This window comes from Rhodamnia argentea, chromosome 3, assembly GCF_020921035.1.
Source record: "Rhodamnia argentea isolate NSW1041297 chromosome 3, ASM2092103v1, whole genome shotgun sequence".
Lineage (NCBI taxonomy): Eukaryota > Viridiplantae > Streptophyta > Magnoliopsida > Myrtales > Myrtaceae > Rhodamnia > Rhodamnia argentea.
Genome location: NC_063152.1, coordinates 31,938,264 through 31,955,681, shown reverse-complemented (window position 1 = coordinate 31,955,681; position 17,418 = coordinate 31,938,264). Strand labels below are relative to the sequence as shown.

Sequence of the window (17,418 nt, the reverse complement as noted above, 5' to 3'; positions counted from 1 at the left end):
CGCCTTTGGCCTTTTTTCCTCCTCGGTTTCATTTTCGTTTTCTTTTGTTTTGGCCAAGTTCTGCGGAAGTGGGACCCCGGCATGGTCAAACTTTTCAAAAGACTATTAATTGCGCGGCTAATAATTTCTTGGTGATTGGACGTATGATATTGATCGGCTCGAGTCTTCTTCGGATCCGTGTTTGGACCGGGCTGGAACTTAGTGCCAATCGCTAGTGGTCTGCCCTTTGGAGTGACATGGTGAAAGATGGACCGATCCAACTCTTGGATTAACGATTCAAAGTAGAGATCATCAATGGGCCGAACCGGACCGAATCGGCCTTGAAGGGGCCATCCACCCGTTGATCACCTTTGTTAAACGGATTTAGTAATCACATCCATTGCATTTGGCACAGGCGAAGTAGCACAAAAACCGGACCGCATAGATCCTAGAATTGAAGTTGGAAAATGATTTCTTGATAGTCCGACAGTACTATCGGTTATTTTTTACCGTCGATTCACACGTCATCATTGCATGTTTTGCATAAAGCACTCATTAATTGAAAAATCATGATGTCAGAAACAATAATAAGACCGTCAGTTTGTCAAGATAGCAGCTTTCATTAAAGTTTACCCGGTCGTAGGTAGAGCGACTTCTCTCGTTTCATAAAGTCGTGAGACTCGCGCGTGATCGCCGACATGCACGTGCGGAACAAAGTTCGTAGGTGTGACTGTGTAGTCAATTGCGGGGCCAGCCGCAACTAAGTAACAATGTTCCTTCGATATAACTTATATCTCGACAAAACTATGCAACGCAATCGGCAATTTTTCAACCCAAAATTCGAGTCCATTGCCACAGTGACAGTAGAGGCCAATCTCGATCTCAAAATTCGGTCTAAACTCCATGCCATTCCCGCCATGGAACGAACATCAAATCGGCTTCCGAACGAGCAAAGGCCAAACCCTCCCTAATCCTTTCGCTGTGGACGTTGTCGGAATAAAAAAATGATCTCTTTATACCGAAAGCGATAGCTTATTTTCACAAGAATACAAAGTGAAGACTGGAGAGTATTCCCTTGTCTAGCAGCAAAGATGAGAGGAAGAGAACAACTTCCAAGTTAAGTTATTACTTCCTTATGACTTGATCCAAAGTGGTATTTTTAAGTGATAATATAGAAGTTTAGAACTCTTAACTTTCGGAGAGAGGCTTCTTCTACATGTTTCGAAAGGGGGGGATCACTTCGTAGTTCACGCTAGGAATGAGCGCGATGTGTGATTGGATCGTGTTTGGCGCCCAAATTCACCCAAATCGCACCAACCCATTTCGAAAAGTATGAAGACAATATCCAACCCTTTTCTAAAGTTTGGATTTTGTGATTCGGTATCGAGCAGGCTCGCATGCCCTGAGGTTGAATTATACGCATGGACATTACAAGGCGGAAAGCATGTCAAAGTAGATGATGCACTCAAGCAATCCCAGCTGCTTAGAGGCCTCATGAAATACTATGCAAGCCCTATGAGCCGGTTAAAAACTTAAAATGCAAACGGTCCCGACCCAAAACGGTTTACACGCAGCTTGTGGTTGCTGAACGGGTGGCATCCAGTTCTCGAATTCCCCCAATGGACAATAGCAACCCGGAGGGATAATTGTTCAAAATGTCATACAGACCTGAATCTTTACATTACACCAATTTAGTAGACGATTTGTCAATTTAATTTTTTCGGATAATTTTGGCAGAAAATTGCTGACATAGACACCGATCGGCCACCGACCATCCTACATGATATAACCGATGATGACGTAGACAATTTTGCATTTTCCTTTCATTGTGGTTGGTGCTCAGCCATGATTGGCCATAGGAAAAAAAATCAAAAAATAAAAAAAAATACAAAAAATGTCCACATTAGTATCGCCCACGCCATGTAAGATTGTCGGCTGCCACCTTCCTCATCAACGTGTTTCCAGGCCAAAATTGGCCAAAATGACTAAGTTGGTGAATTATTAGAAGTATTAAGATTAAATTAACAAATCGTTGAAATGTTTATGACTAAATTGATACGATTAAGAAGTTTGAAACCGAATTGATCGTCGCACAATAGATTTATGATTTTTTGAATAATTTTTCTCCGGGCGAGAAGATCGTAGTAACCGGGATTGCTGTGGTGTGGATAGTTTGTTGTAGTGAGTTTTGCCGTATAGTCTTTTTGGTGGCGGACTTGTTTTGGTTTTCCTTGATAATTAAGTGAAGAAGAGAAATAACACAACAGTGACCGAGAGGAATATTCAAAAACAAATGGGATTAGTCTCAGGTCAATGTTAGGCAAAAATAACCGAATGTCGATTATTCGGTCACTTTTGGATGGTTAGAAAGAGAAGAATAATATGAGAAGGAGAGAACCGTAGAATTTCTGTATATTTTGATGTGCATGATAGATTTTATTAGATTATACACAATTTAAAAGGAGATATGGAGAATACCCACTATCACGAAAGATCTGATAAATCAAGAGAAATGTCTTAATTATAAGTAAGGAAATATTTCAAATATATCTATAAGTTACATAGATAGTTTTCGACAACCCAGATAAATAAATCGTCATTATCCTCTCGTTAGCGATCGCGATATAATCAAAATTCGAATCGTCGACCATAGTACAAGCGACAATTGATGATATCCGACAATATATGACGGGTACTCGATAAGCATACGCTATATACAAATTACATATACGACGCACGTACACACACGTACATTCTGTCCGCACGCACGTGCCAAAAAAATGGGGAACCCAAAATCAGTCTAGCAGGACCCCACGTGCCTGCGCGCGTGGGACCGACCGCTCGCGCTTTGGCAACATTCCAAGCTTCCTGAGTCCCGCGGGTCGCTCGAGTAGGCCAGCTGACGGTACCGGAATTCAACACGTCACTGTCGAATCCCCGGCGAGTACCTCCACTTGCCCACTCGCGAGCGCGTGTAATCAAATTCCCTTCTCTCTCTCTCTCTCTCTTTCTTTTCTTTTTTTTTTTTTTATTTTTTTTTCTGGGGATTTTTCGATTTCTGTATTTTTCTTTTTCGTCGCCTTTTCCATCTCCTCGCTCAACTACACAACTGATAGCTCGATTCTCTCTGTCTCGAGGAGGAAACTCACGCTTCGTGTTCTCGCTCTCTCGCGATTCAACACGCCTTCTTATGCCCTGCTTCCGGATTCGATTCGGCTTCCCGTAGCAGGCCAGGTAATCACGTTGCCAAGCTCTACTGTTTTTTCGCGCTTCGATTGGAATCGCCAATGATCGGTCGGTTTCCGAGCTCGCGATTTCAGCTTTTGCCTAGCGTGTGCCGCGGTGGCGGTTGATGCGTGTTCCCGCGGGCTTGTCGACCGAAGAGACGAGTTCCTGGCGCTGGTCGTTCTGCGTTGGGAGCTCGTCGTCGCTGCTGTTTGCCGCTTCGGCCGACGCGTTTGCTGATGCTATCTCCGATTGTGTTGCTCGCGGCGGGTTTGGCGCCGGAATTCTGAGTCCGGCGTACTGGCTTGCGTCCGTTTGCTCTGCCGAGCTGCGCAGCCGTAGTTAACGAATCGGTAGATGGAGGATGATAGTGCTTTCGCCTTTCGAGCTCGGTCCGCTCTCGATATGTTTTGTGCTCTGCCGATTTCGAGGAGATTGTTAGTGGTGTGGAATTAGCGTGCCTGTATCGCTGACATAGAATTTCTTGTGTACGGCTGCCTTTGCCATGTTGCATTAGAGGGCAACTGCTTGGTTGCAGCAGGGAGGACTAACCATTGATACATGATGAGTCTGAACAGAATTAGAATCGTCTCGAGTAGAATCGGGAACTAGAGTAGGAGCCGACAATATAGAGCAGGGCATCTTCTACAATTTTGTACCCGTAGTGCGTTGAGTGCTGCCAATGTGATCAACTAGGCGATCCTTTATCTAGGATGGTGAAGGAAGTTCTTGAAAGTATAGCAAGGTTCATTACTGGTGTAGTTCTGTTGTCTCAGAGACTCTCGTGCCATTCCATTGTTTGTTCTCATGGTGATCACTATACCGTGGCGATGTTCTATTAGGTTCCAATAAAGTGGGGGATTTCCTTCTCATTTTTCCTTTAATTTTTTTTTTTTGGTTATGGCACGCCGATTGCTTGAATGCACATAATCTAGGGTTCCACACTCGAGTTCCTCACAAATTGGTGGTCGCCATGAGATGATTTTGCATATGATTGGTTATGTTACCAATAGTTATTTTCCAACAATATCTGCAATTCGTTATTAGCAATGGCTCTGCGAGAATAGGAGGCATCGGGTATTTGCTATTTTGTTTTCTTTCTTTCCCATGTTCCTTTCAATAAAGTCCTAGGTGGTATTGTTACCAATTACATTTTGGCAATAATCTAAATATCCGCTTCTCCAAAACAAACTGCCTTTCTGGTCGGGTTTTCGATTTGCCTCTCTTTGCCTTTTCTCATGGTATCTGCTACTAACTATTTGGATGTGCGTCTAGATAATAATGTCTACATTCTTGTGTTTGATCTAGATAGCCCAATTGCACTTATGTTGGAGGATGGGATATGATGAGCCAGGTGCCGATTGATACAGCTGAGCAGTCAAAAGAATAACAGTATGGGAGGCTGTTGCTGCTGTCCTAGGCCTGAACCGCCGCCATTCTATCACGTCAGTATGAGTATCTTTTTCATCTGTTCAGCCTCATTCTTGATAAGTTCTTGTTTTACAAGAATCTTATTTAGCTCAAAAGCGTGTTCCTGCTGGGACTGGATGGAAGTCAGTTTTAGGAAGTAGTAGTTGATATTGTAATACTTCCTTAGTTAAGTTATGCATATTTGGCAAGTACATGATATGCTCTTGGCAAATGGTCGATGCATTTCAATATGCCTCCTCTTCTGCTGACACTGTCATTTTTGCTGACCATCAGTATGCCTCCTTCCGTTTAGTGCTTGACCGAGGGGATTGTGTAGTATGTTGTTGTACTTGTGGGCCTGTGGCCTTTGAGAGATTCCTCTCTAAGCAACAATAGTACGCATCATTAGGAACTTTCAAAGGGCAAAGAGGTCGGAGTTGGGGGGAGACAATATTGTAGCCATCCCCACTCACCAAAGCCCTGTACCAAGCAGGCTGGCAGGTTTGATTGGCTCTTGGGGAAGGGTTTTTTTCCTATGCCTACTATGCGGCCTCTTCGTAATTTTTTTTGGATACTTTCTTATGATTACTTTTTGAATGATGTTCTCTTAATATTTTCACAATCATTTCAGCTATTCCTGAGAGTTTCACTAGGTATCTACATAGGTTTCCCTTAACTGCTCGCAGAAGACCTTCAATTAGGATTTTCTTGTCTGTATTCTCAATAATGGTCAATGATTCTTCAAGCAATTTTCAGAACATTGATTTCTTTTGTAGATGTCTATACTTTCATTTACTTTTATAATGATTATTTTTCATCGTCTCTTCAAAATGGCGATACTTTGCTCCTGCTTTAATTTTCAAATGATTGATCTCCATATCACTGCCTAGTTCCGAATTTCTCGTTTCTTATACTTGAGAGTACTTTGGTGATATTTTTCATTATAAGCTCCTTCGGTTTTTGCAGCCAGGTGTCTCCATGTAGTGAAAGTTGCATGAATTGCTGTTAAGAGTAGCCTCACATAGTTGCATTGTGTATGTTTCGTGTGCAAATTAATTTTCACGTCATTGTGTGAGATGACAGTAATTCATGTGCTTGGAATCTGACATGTATGGACCTAACACCAAAGATATAGTTCTGTTGCATTACTTTTCGCTTCTGTACTATAACAAGCAGTGTTCATGTTCTGGTTATTGTTATGTTAATCTAAGTAGAGTGGGTTCAGTTTAGGCAGTTGTCATGGGTAAAGATCTTTCGTGATTTCGAGCACAAATGGTGAAAACAAAATACAACATAGATGTAGTTTGTGTGAATTTACTCTCATTAGTACTTTCCTTTTGTGTTATTCTCTTGAGCCTTAATCTAGTGCATATTCTCTCTGCAGGGCCCGACAGCATCCGAACAGCTTGTTCCTTTATCATCTCACCATAATTCTGCCTCTACAATCTCTTCTGGGCTTGTGGTTGATACGAATTTAGAAACTACTTCTATTGACACCTATACACCACCTCCTGCACCTTTGCCTTACGATGTGGCTTCAGGCCATCCTCAAACTCCACTGTGGCCTCAAGAAAGTACTGGCATTAAAACCAATGCATCAGTCGAGACACCTGATTCTGTTCCTGCAGAAAATGTTGGCGGCAATGTTTTAGATAAACCAACCAAATGTGGAGATTTGAAGCTATCGGACTGCAAAGGACAAGACTATGTTCTCGAAACAGAAAACGAGCCGGAAATTGAGCTCTCAGAATCCGTTAATCTTGTTATTTCATCTGCAGAGGAGTGCCCCACCTGTCTAGAGGGTAATGCTTGCAGAAAGCCCTAGTAGTACGCATGAAATATTTGGGATGTTCGGATCTGAGGAAGTATTGTGGTTTTCCATTTTCACTAGAAACTTCTTAGTATGTGTCCATTTCAGTTTCTTGTCAATGCATCACTTCAATTGCTTACATCTTGCTAGTAAATGAGGTCGACAATTAGTTGAACGCGACGTATTCTCTATGAATTTCAGTTTTCTGTAATAACTGATGTGGTGACTAAGAGTAAGTCTTCTTTTTGTAGAAGATTTTTCACCATTCTAGATATCTAGAATAATACAAGCGCCTATGTCATGTTTCTCCACTGTGTCCTTTCACTCCGTAAAATTGCTAGTGGAAAAATCTTTTTAACATCTTTTCTCCCCGGATATTATTATGGTAGATGTATCTTCTGCAGTTTGGCGCACATTAAAACTGCTTACTTTCTGGTAGACTGATCATTTTACTCATTCTTTGTGCAGAATATGATGCTAATAACCCAAAAATTGTGACAAAATGTGAGCATCATTTTCATCTTGCATGCATTCTTGAATGGATGGAAAGAAGCGACACTTGTCCTGTCTGTGACGAGGTTTGTCTTGGCTGGATCTGATGCGACTTTTGTTGGGATAAGAAGAGAGAATACATGTCATGACTTTTCATTTTGTTGATGCAGGAAATGATTTTCAACTACCCTGTTAATTAGAGGCACCACTGCTGTAACGCTCTCTTCGGAATTCACGGGATTGGTCTAATCAAGTTTGCACCATGATGGTAGGATATTCCACAGTAGACAGTTTTGCCTTTAAATTCCTTGTGAGTTCATTGAGATTTTGGGAATGCTAGGGATGATGTCAAAATAGGCGTGACCGATTGCTTGTGGTCCATTTTTCATTTTGTTTGAATCTTTCATACATATAGGCAGATTAGAGGAAATTAAGAAGCTGTCTTTTTTGTCTGTTTCTCTGTTGATAGGGGATTGATCTGTGAAACAGAGGCGGGATTTTCTCTGTGATATTAGGTAATCCATGTAAATAAAAATATGATTTGATGGCAATGCTTGATCGTATAAAGGTTACAAGTTCATAAAGTCCCTCCCTTGGCCTCATACTCCTATACTACTACTGAAAATTTCCGGTACTGAAGTTAACAGTTACGAATTCCATCTGTGGGCTTCGATGCTGTGAGTATACATTCGTGCTTTGGACTCGGCCTACGGAAACGTAATGCTTGAGTTCCGCTTTTCTCCAATGTGAGCTTTGGAAGGTATATTTGCGTCTCTTCGGAGACATCCCGTAAAATTGGTATTCACATCGTAGGCATGGGAGTGGGCTGCTCAGAAACACTTAGAATTGCTTCCATTAGTCTCTAATTTGCATAACCTAACTGAGGATGAAGCATACCGTGCACATCTTTGGCAGATATAGATACTTCATTTCCATAGCTTGCTAATCTCGTCTGGATCGCAGGACTTGTGCAGGCTGCCGAGCTAGCACATGACAGTGGATTGAGTACGTATTTCTGTATCTGATGGGTTTTGTCGTTACTTGTTCCGATTCACTTGGATCCTCCTGCGTGCTTACATTAGTTGGATACGGGGAACCAACCTCCCGGCAAAGATGAACAGATCATATGATTGGCTCTCTCATTTTTAGAGCTTGCTGTTCTAAAAGAAATTACTTTGGTCTTTTGCCTGGTGAGTGTCGTTTCATTCCTCATCTTTGCGTACAAACTACTGTGTGTGTTCCTCAATCAAGTGACTAGGAACAGCTGTAGAGGATGCAATACTCGCCAATCATAGTACGTTAGCTTCATCATTCATTTGATGGGCTCTTCAATTATTGGTCTACAAGATCTGTGTGATTTTTTTTTCTCCTTTTTTTGCATCATGGGTAAGAGCAATTTGAAGAGACTAGTAGAGCTAGGAGGGCGGTAGGAGATATGAACGGGCTGTCAGTGTCCTGGCAACCAAAATTTCAAGTCGATCAAGTTGATGGATGATGCATCCCCTTTTCTACTTTTCTGCTTTCGGTGCTCCTCCACTCCACTCCCCACCCAGTCCCTCTGTCCGTCACGAAGAAAAAAAGTCGTTCCTGTTCGCTGTCTCTGAGCCCGTCATCATATCGCTCTCATTGCACAAGCGTTTTCCCTGCCTCTCTCTTGGCATGTCGTGTTTGTCTTCATCGTCGTAGGTCCGCAGGAGAGAGAGAGAGAGAGAGAGCAAACAAAAGGTGAATTTTTTCCCCCTCGTATGCTGTTTTTATACCCTTGATGTAATGGGCAAGTCCTCGCCTCTCAATCTGAGATGCTACTTGTACGACCGATTATTCTGCTTTATCTATGCTGGCGATCCACCGCCGAGATCTTTGTCCTTTTGGAACTTCCTCGAGGATCCAATCACAATGGGACCGGGAAAACTACCACGGCCGCCATAATTCGTCATCGACCGCCGCAAGATGGTGTCGAAGTTCAATGTCGCCCGGGAACGGGACGCTTCCGATTCAAGTCTGATGCAAACTTGCGATGCATGTAATACCATTTGAGTGGCTTGATGTACACACATTGTAGACACATTCTTGGCCGAAGAGGAACACATGGCTAATATTTAAAAAGGAGCTTGCGTGCCCGACAGGATCAGCAACTGATGGATTGACCCCTATCAATCCCCCAATCCTTAAAATAGAAAAAAAAAAATAAGTGTAATAGGACGGAGGAAGAAGCTATCGCGGAATCTTTGGGGACGCAAGCAATTCGCTTTCTTTATTTCATGGGCTCCGTAAACTATTCGCCTTCCCTCCGTGATCTTGATGTTGCCTCCACCTCCTAGTCTCCTACTGCCCTTTCTTTATTTCCTTTGTTTCCTCCTTATCCTTTCCTACGTTCACATCTCATTTGTTCTGTTTTGGGCAAATTCATCTACATCAAGATCGCGAGATTCGATCGTGTTAAGCCGCGAACTAGTTGCCCCTGAGCTAACATTCCCTAGATGTCTCTCGTTTCGTTTCTTAAGGACAAATCTATCGCATTTTATTTCCGCTCACGATTAAAGCACTTCGCAAAGACTCGAGAAGCAAAGTGCAGATTGTTCCGTCAAAGTTCAGATCGTTTTGTCTAGAAAAAGTGTTCTTTGACAATAAGAATGACAGGAGATCTACAATAATAATGTAATGTAGTCCACAATTTGTATGGCATAGACAATGAGCGGTATAACTAGTATTAAAAGACCGACGTTGGCCTGATTTAAATCTTACAGGGCCGACTTTTGACTTCTTTTTCTTTTCAACCCTAAATACTTGAGACTTCCACAATATACAGGTATCAACACATAAATTCACTGGCATATGTTTTTAAATTTTTTTGAGGATTCTTGTGATGCTTTAAATTTGGAGGAGAAAGAAAAAAATATAAATTTTTTACTCCATTTACTTTGCGGAAAATGAATGATTTGAAAAAAAAAAGTAATCTAAAAATGATCGCTTATATCACTTAAAATAATAAGTCAATGAAAAATGTTTTCATTATCTATAACAGCTTATATCTGAAACACTCATGTGTACGATGAAAAGTATTTTTTAAAATATTTATTTTTCGCGAAACGATGAGAGCCTAAATTGAGCTATATATATACTTCTCCATAGTGTTATCGGAAACTTTTACTGCATGGGAAACATAGGACACGCGTCACGACAGATTACAACACCATTGTGGCGCTCTTGCCGCGATGAACTATGATTACATTATTCACGAATCGATTAGCACTTGGATCGAAAATACTAAAATAAAATAAAAAAAAAGAATAAAATAGCAAATCCCAATCTGGTCTCGTCGTCTTTTGATAAAGTTAGGTCGGACGGTGAGTTATTTTCCCTAGGCTTGAATAATGTTCACCACGTCGACCCTCATATCATGTCATCATCTTCCTAAAACGATTTTAAATAATAACTTCGTGTGTTCTCTCGTTTTTCATTTTGTTATACGTCAACATAGCTTTTGAAGAGAGAAAATCCCACATCTGCTCCTCTTAATTCGGGATTCCTTCCTTACCTTCGTCCCTCCACTCTTTCTTCATGCCGATCCATGAAAATTGCCATCGCGAGATTTCTTTCTTGAGATAATCAGCAAATATCGATACGTATTGAGAGTGGGCTACCAATCATTTATCAATTTTGGTATCATTCATCGGGGAGCAAGCAGCAGAAATCTGATACTTTCACATGGAAAGGTCTCCAAAAAGGAGTCTAATTTTGAGCCTATCAACATATCTAAGATGGATTTACATTCGTTCAAAAGCTTAAACTAATGAGTTATGACCACACCAATTTTCTAATGTAAGACTTTTTTTTAACAGAATCTACGCGTGCATATCAACAATCTTCTCCTTACGTCCGATATCGGTGTTAAGTCCACATCTCTAGACCCAGACCGGTGAGTGCGAGCTTAATATTAGGTCCAGGTCTCTAGCAACAGAACGAACCATGAATGCTGCTCAAAAACTGCATTGGTAGGAGATTCCTTCATTCAGAAGCCCGATACCTTCACTTAGAAAGATCATCAAGAGTGATCCCAAGTCTGATCTCATCGGTATATTCAATTGGATACACATTAACTTAAAAGTTTAAGCTAATGAATTATAGACCAATTAGCATATAATAACTGCTCCATACCACATTAATTATTTGATGTAAAACTTTCATAACAAAACCCACACGTATATCTCTATAGTTTATTGTCAAGATATGTAAAAACTAGCTTTGACGCTAACTGTTATATGAAAAAAGAATCGCAAAAACTGTAACAATTACATGTGAATCTTTTATTGAGAAAAGTACTAAAAAAAATCGTAAATCTATTACATAGATATCAATTCAGTCTTAGACATTTCAATTAGACCAATTTAGTCCTATGCCTTTTGACAATTTTTTAATATAGTCCATCTAACCAATTTTGGTTAGAAATTGCCAACATATTCGTCGGCCGTTTTATGTAGCATGATCGATGAAGACAAAGGCAACTTTTTAACTTTTTATCCTTCTTTTTCTTGTTTTCCTTCTTCGTTTGACAACTGTGGGCCTACGAGGTCGCCAACCGACTATCATCGGCCAAAGGAAAGGGTCGACGAACCTTGCCTTGAATGTAGTCGGCGACCTTGCAAGCCAGAGTTATTAAAAAAAAAAAAAAACAAAGACAAGAAAAAAATGTTTCAAATTGTAACATTTGATCATGTCAGCATTATCGTGCCACGTAGGACGACCGGCTGTCCATATTAGCGATCTCCATCCAAAATTAATCAGATGGATTACATTGACAAGAAGTGAAAAGGTTTAGGGTTTAGTCTAATTAAAAAGTTTAGAACTGCATTTTTACCAATACAATAACTTTGTGACTTTTTGATACTTTTTTTTATATTTCATTTAAAGAGAAAAAGCCACCAAGAACCCTAAACTATGCCCATTGTGACATATTTACTCAAAAAAAATTGTGATACAAAAAATCCCAAACTTACATCCATGTGACACCAAAAATCCCAAACTTGTACCGGTATGACACATCTACCTTAAATTTTTTCTAGTGAAATGAAAAATCCTAAACTTGTGTGACACATATATGTCACATGCCTATAAGTTTAGGATTTTTTGTGTCACCAAAAAATGATTTTAGATAAATTTGTATATGGATACACATTTGGAATTTTTGGTGTCTTGAAAAAAGTCTGGGGTAAATATGTCACAATGGGCATAATTTAAGATTTTATTTGGGATAAATATGTCATAGTAGACATAATTTAAAATTTTTGTGGTTTTTTCTCTTCGTTAAACGAGGAAAAAGAAAACTATTCGAGAAGAGCACTCACAAAAACGAACTCGTGCCTCAGAGATTAATCTGGGCAAAGCAAAGCAAAGAATGACACTTCTCGACATCATGGAGATTATGCATAAAAGAATCAGTTTATCCTTGAGATGCATTCGCGGGTCATTTTTCAATTTCCTTTTCTTTTTGTCCTTCCTTGTAATTTACATAAAGTGGCCACTTTATTCGGCAAGAAAATTCGTTAGGCCCATGTGATGCAGCCGCCTTAAAATGAAAACATGCCATATCTGATCAAGCCGAAAGGAAACAAAAGGTCAAAAAGAGATATCCATAGTTCTGCTCACATTAATTTGCGGTAAATGTATCCGACTCCGCCGCTAAGTTTTGATTTGTATTCTCGAGATATGAATCGAGTCGTATGGTTCCAGTCGAAAATGTTTCGAGTAAAATTTAAATAGTACAAGTTGCGAGCTTTCAAAGAAATGCGAGAAAAAAAAAAGAATTATTTCTTGAAAATGAGACAGGATCAGGACATGTGACCAGTTTGCTTCGTGTCTCTACATACATCGGCCCACACATACGGCCATATACATTTGGATTATACGTATTTCCATGATTATATATATACATCTGTTTATGTACTGCATCATCAATCATAATGATGATTATCATGATTGTTATATATGTATATATATATATATGTATATAAATCATCACAGGCCCACCTAATTTCCCTCTTGCTTGTCTGAACCCTCTTTGAGGAATTTTGCTCACACCTCTCTCTTCCCTCACCTCCCCACAGGCACCTCTTCCTCAGCCTCTCACCAAAATCCTTACCCACAAGGGAGGAGTTAAGAGAGAAGCAAGAAAGGCAAAAAGGAAAGAAAAAGGAGGAAGAACCATGTCTTCTCCAAGCAAACGCCGTGAGATGGATTTGATGAAGCTGTAATTCTTTTTTTTTTTTTTTGCCGTCTGTTTTTCTTCTTGAGTTTTTGTTTGGTGTCTTCTTTTCCTTTTTTTTTTTTCATTTCTGTATGTCTGGCTCTGCCTGTTATTGATTCTGGGTTTTGTTTGGTTTGAGCTGTGTAGGATGATGAGTGATTACAAGGTGGAGATGATCAATGATGGCATGCAAGAGTTCTATGTGGAGTTCCATGGACCCAAAGACAGTATATCTTCTATACCCACTCCTGATTTTGTGATTCACTTAATTTTACCTCTTTGATTGGAATTTTTAGCTCCTTTTGCTGGAATGTTTTGGTGGGTTGTGATAGATTATAGTCTTTTTTCGTTGGACCGCTTTTTATTTACTGAAATAAAGGTTATTTTGGGGGTTTCGGTCTTCAGATAATTTTCGGTCTCCTTCCATAAGACTAGTGGGTTCTTCTATTGAGGGAATATTTGTTGTGGTACTCTTCATTTTGGCTCCCAGATGAAACCCTTTTTGGCATTTTACATATATAACTTCTCTTGAATGGTAGAGCAACAACTTTAGGTACTTTTGGCAATAATTAATTGTTATATGTAATTTTCTTTTTTTTTAATCTACCTGATAATTTGTCAGCTGGCATGTTTATTGCGGGTAAGTAGCTGCAAGTGTAGTAATCAGTGTCGGTGGTTTTCCTTTTTAAGTAGGTTGCAGTTTCAGGCATTTGCTTGGGTTAATTGAATTGGCCATTTGCAGGTCCTTACCAGGGAGGTCTATGGAGGATAAGGGTTGAGCTGCCAGATGCTTATCCTTATAAATCCCCTTCAATTGGCTTTGTCAATAAAATTTATCACCCGAACGTCGATGAAATGTGAGTCAGTGAGCATTAAAAAGTGGAAAATGTAGCTCATTTACTCGAATTATGATCAACGGTCTATTTCTCTGGAGCTCTAAGTTTGTAGTTGAATTTGTTGCATCAGTCTTACACTGTAGTGCCATTTTGAGTTTCAGGTCAGGCTCAGTTTGTTTGGATGTTATCAATCAGACCTGGAGCCCCATGTTTGGTATGACACATCCACCACTTTATTGCCTTTTCGCAAGCCCTGTGTACCATCTTGCCAATGCCATTTTATGGAGAAATCAACATTTCTGTTTGTGCTCCTTAATTTGTTCCAGATTTGGTAAACGTGTTTGAGGTGTTCCTTCCTCAACTTCTTTTGTATCCCAACCCATCAGATCCATTAAATGGAGAAGCTGCTGCTCTTATGATGCGTGATAAAGGTGCATATGAACAAAGAGTGAAAGGTAATGATCGATCCAACAGGTCTATACTTGTTTTCTGGTTGGTTCTCATGAATGTAGTTTGCGAGCTTGCTTCTTTCACATTGCACATTCTGAATTATATCTGTAGTCTATGGTGGGAAGTCATAGGGTGGGCAATGCATTTCTTGTTCTTGAGATGTTGAGAAAAAGAAAATTAAGAGCAAAGGAACTTGCTAACTGGAAGTACATTGTGTGTTGTCCTGGTTTGATGTACTCAAACTTATCTGCTTGATGTAAGCAATTTGTGATCAAGGCAGCAAACGCTTGGTATTCGAGTGGTCTCCAACCTCCAAGGCTAGACATTTGAGGGTCTACACGATTTTTCATCCATAACTTTCTTTTGTAGGTGCACAGAGTCTGTTTTTGATCTCATGGTACCTTCTTTTTATGGTTTTCTCATTCTTTCTTCCAAAAACTCTGTTGAGCGCGATTCCGCTTCACAAGGTTTTATGCTGCTACCTTGGTGGATTGCTGCACATAGTTCTGCTTTTGAGACTATTTTACCTAGTCTTTCCCTATGGTTCTGATTGTACATAATGCTTTGCAAGATGGAAGATATGGATGCTAGTGAGTTTGTTGCATCTTTCCCAATCCCTTGTGCCTCAGCATTGGTTGTTGGCTTCTTACCATTTTTGTATTTGTTCAATGGTTTTTGCCCTCATAAGCGAGATATTTCCATTGACCTATTAGGGCCCTCATATGCGTGTGCATGATTACAAGGGCTTGCATCTGGTTCTCAAAAACTCAACCTTCTGTAGCTGTATCCAGGAAAATAAAGTGATTTTTGAACTTCTCTAACTAATATACCAAGGCCCAACACTGAAGCATCACTGCAGTTATATAGTTCCAGCTTTTTCGATTGCTTAATGTTTTTTAGAGGATTTGTGAAAATGAGTTCGAAAGGTAATATGTGATTCGCTGTCTTCTTCACGTTTACTAACCAAAATCAATGATGAGTGAGGCTTGTTACAGCCGATTCTCATTCGCTGGCTTGTTTACCTAGGCAGATGGTTGATAGCTGAGAGGCTAGAAAGGACTAACTCATACGTCAATATGTTCTTCACATTTGCAGTTGAAAAACTGTCAGACAGAGATTGATGGTGAATTTAACACTTTTTAGACCACATTTCTTTGATAACTGTAGGTTTAATGGAGACAAATGATGCCAGCATAGTCAAGGGAAGGTTTCATTTGTAAGAGATACAAAGTTTACCTTGAGCAGAAGATAATGTGACATATGGCATGAACTTTAGGCAGAGCTTATGTATCGTGCACATTGTATAAGAGCCTCCATAGGTTTTAATATCAACCTCCCTTTGGTGAACCCAAAAGGATTATAATGCGTTATGCACATTTATATTGGCTGGGTCCGTTTGGCATTTTACTAATTCTATTGGTTATCAAGTCTAGAATTGCTGGAAAATATCGTTTTCCTTTTGCCAAAAAAATGGAAAATTTCATTAGTCCGGACAGAACGTAGGTTGCATTCTGGATATCTATTATACGGGTGGGGGCTTCTTGATGCCAGATGCCGCATGCAACTTTCTATTGCACTGGGGTCTCCAAGTGTGCTTGTTCCCTTCCTTTTCCTTTGGAAACATTAGAGACAAGATTGTGAACCGTGTTTCAGTTGAATAATTGCTACTATTTTGAGTTGTATCTTCCATACAACTTGGAACTGCATATGACTAATAACCTTCCGAATCCTGTCTACCAAATCTTCTGTCATCAGAGTACTGTGAGAAATATGCGAAACCCGAAGATGTCGGTGCAGCTGGGGAGGACAAATTGAGCGATGAGGAGCTGAGCGAGGATGACTCTGTTTCGAGCGACGATGAGGTTGCCGGCAAAGCTGATCCTTAGGTTCCATGTATTGTACCAGAAGGGGGAAAAAGATTGTTTTCATCTGTACATGATCATCTGCTCCTGGAAAATGAAACCTATCAAAAAAATGGAAAAAAAAAAAAAAACTGAAAGCCTATGGGGGAGAGAATTTCCTACCCTTTCTAACTTAATATTTTCCATGGATGATGCTGTGTAAATTATTGTCTGGATGTTTCATGTTGTATTGATTCAGTGCTGGAATTTCTTCCTGTTGTCTCTCCTCTCTTGCATCTTTAATATATCCTTCTCCTCATGATTTGCCGCATTTGCATCGGGTCACATGCTAGACGGTTTAGAAGTCGAGTTCAATTCAAGCATGGTGTGAAATTTTATCAGATTTTGCTCCTGGGTATTGTTGCTTTTGAATCATGACAGCATAATTTGCCAAGTTTGCAAGCATTATGCACGTCAAGTGTATGACTTCCTGCTCTTATGAAACATTGAATGTGGTAGGGAGGCTTGATTTACGTTGGTATGGATTGGTAATTTGGTGCTAATCAAGTTTCATTAGCATCTTTCGGAGCAAGTAAAGATCGTAGTCGCTGATTAATATGAGATGTGAATAAACAAAGATTGTGGCGGAGTTCTGGTTGGGCAATGAGGGTCTTTCTTGTCTGCTTCAAATTTCTTCAAGAGTAACGTGTAAGGGAAGTAGTTTGACGAAGCCAACGGAGACTCTCTTTGAAAGCAAGTCCCATCCCATCTTCTAAAGCCCGATCAATTCCCGAAAGGACCGGCGAATTCGACACCGACACCGGGTACAAGTACCACCTCATTGGATCGATTCAACTTCTGGATTGATCCGCTGCATTCATTCATACTGTTCTGTGGAAAAGAAGTTGCCGGAGATGAAAAGGGAGCCCCCTCGTGGACCCGGCAGGTCCAATCGCTCGACTCGCTTGTGCTAATTAGGAAAGAGATCGCCGGGCCAACGAGACCCGACCGGTGTCCAATTGCTGGGCCAAATGAGACCCGACCGGAGTCCGATACTCCCGCGAAAAATGCAAATTGGGTAGGTCACCAAGCTGGTGGAATTCCGCAAACTCGAAAGCCATAGCGTCAATT

General features: G+C 40.4%; 2 protein-coding genes across 4 annotated transcripts; both read left to right on the top strand.

Annotated features, from left to right (window-relative positions):
- The first annotated feature begins 3,064 nt into the window (after window positions 1-3,064).
- On the top strand, window positions 3,065-7,502 carry LOC115746468 (probable E3 ubiquitin-protein ligase RHB1A). 2 transcript variants are annotated; one of them, XM_030682233.2, is made up of 5 exons: window positions 3,065-3,213; window positions 4,513-4,649; window positions 5,999-6,416; window positions 6,893-7,002; window positions 7,087-7,502. In XM_030682233.2, exons 2-5 carry the CDS (start codon window positions 4,599-4,601, stop codon window positions 7,114-7,116), a joined length of 609 nt encoding a protein of 202 aa, XP_030538093.1. In that variant the 5' UTR covers window positions 3,065-3,213; window positions 4,513-4,598; the 3' UTR covers window positions 7,117-7,502. The 2 variants fall into 2 exon arrangements, with proteins under 2 accessions (XP_030538093.1, XP_048132250.1); XM_048276293.1 differs by having other exon boundaries at window positions 3,067-3,213; window positions 4,517-4,649.
- A 5,445-nt stretch (window positions 7,503-12,947) lies between these two features.
- On the top strand, window positions 12,948-16,562 carry LOC115746532 (ubiquitin-conjugating enzyme E2 4). 2 transcript variants are annotated; one of them, XM_048276167.1, is made up of 6 exons: window positions 12,948-13,163; window positions 13,308-13,387; window positions 13,903-14,017; window positions 14,158-14,210; window positions 14,323-14,470; window positions 16,202-16,562. In XM_048276167.1, the coding sequence occupies exons 1-6, from the start codon at window positions 13,120-13,122 to the stop codon at window positions 16,209-16,211; spliced, it is 450 nt and encodes a 149-aa protein (XP_048132124.1). In that variant the 5' UTR covers window positions 12,948-13,119; the 3' UTR covers window positions 16,212-16,562. The 2 variants fall into 2 exon arrangements, with proteins under 2 accessions (XP_048132124.1, XP_030538193.1); XM_030682333.2 differs by having other exon boundaries at window positions 12,951-13,163; window positions 14,323-14,451.
- The last annotated feature ends 856 nt before the right edge of the window (window positions 16,563-17,418 follow it).

Excerpts from the sequence above, each read along its gene's own strand:
- LOC115746532 (XM_030682333.2), top strand. The coding sequence starts at position 13,120 with ATGTCTTCTCCAAGCAAACGCCGTGAGATGGATTTGATGAAGCT. Across the intron at positions 14,018-14,157 it reads CACCCGAACGTCGATGAAAT|GTCAGGCTCAGTTTGTTTGG; the intron begins GTGAGTCAGTGA and ends TTTGAGTTTCAG. Across the intron at positions 14,452-16,201 it reads ATATGAACAAAGAGTGAAAG|AGTACTGTGAGAAATATGCG; the intron begins GTAATGATCGAT and ends TTCTGTCATCAG.
- LOC115746468 (XM_030682233.2), top strand. The coding sequence starts at position 4,599 with ATGGGAGGCTGTTGCTGCTGTCCTAGGCCTGAACCGCCGCCATTCTAT. Across the intron at positions 6,417-6,892 it reads GTGCCCCACCTGTCTAGAGG|AATATGATGCTAATAACCCA; the intron begins GTAATGCTTGCA and ends TTCTTTGTGCAG. Across the intron at positions 7,003-7,086 it reads CTTGTCCTGTCTGTGACGAG|GAAATGATTTTCAACTACCC; the intron begins GTTTGTCTTGGC and ends TTGTTGATGCAG.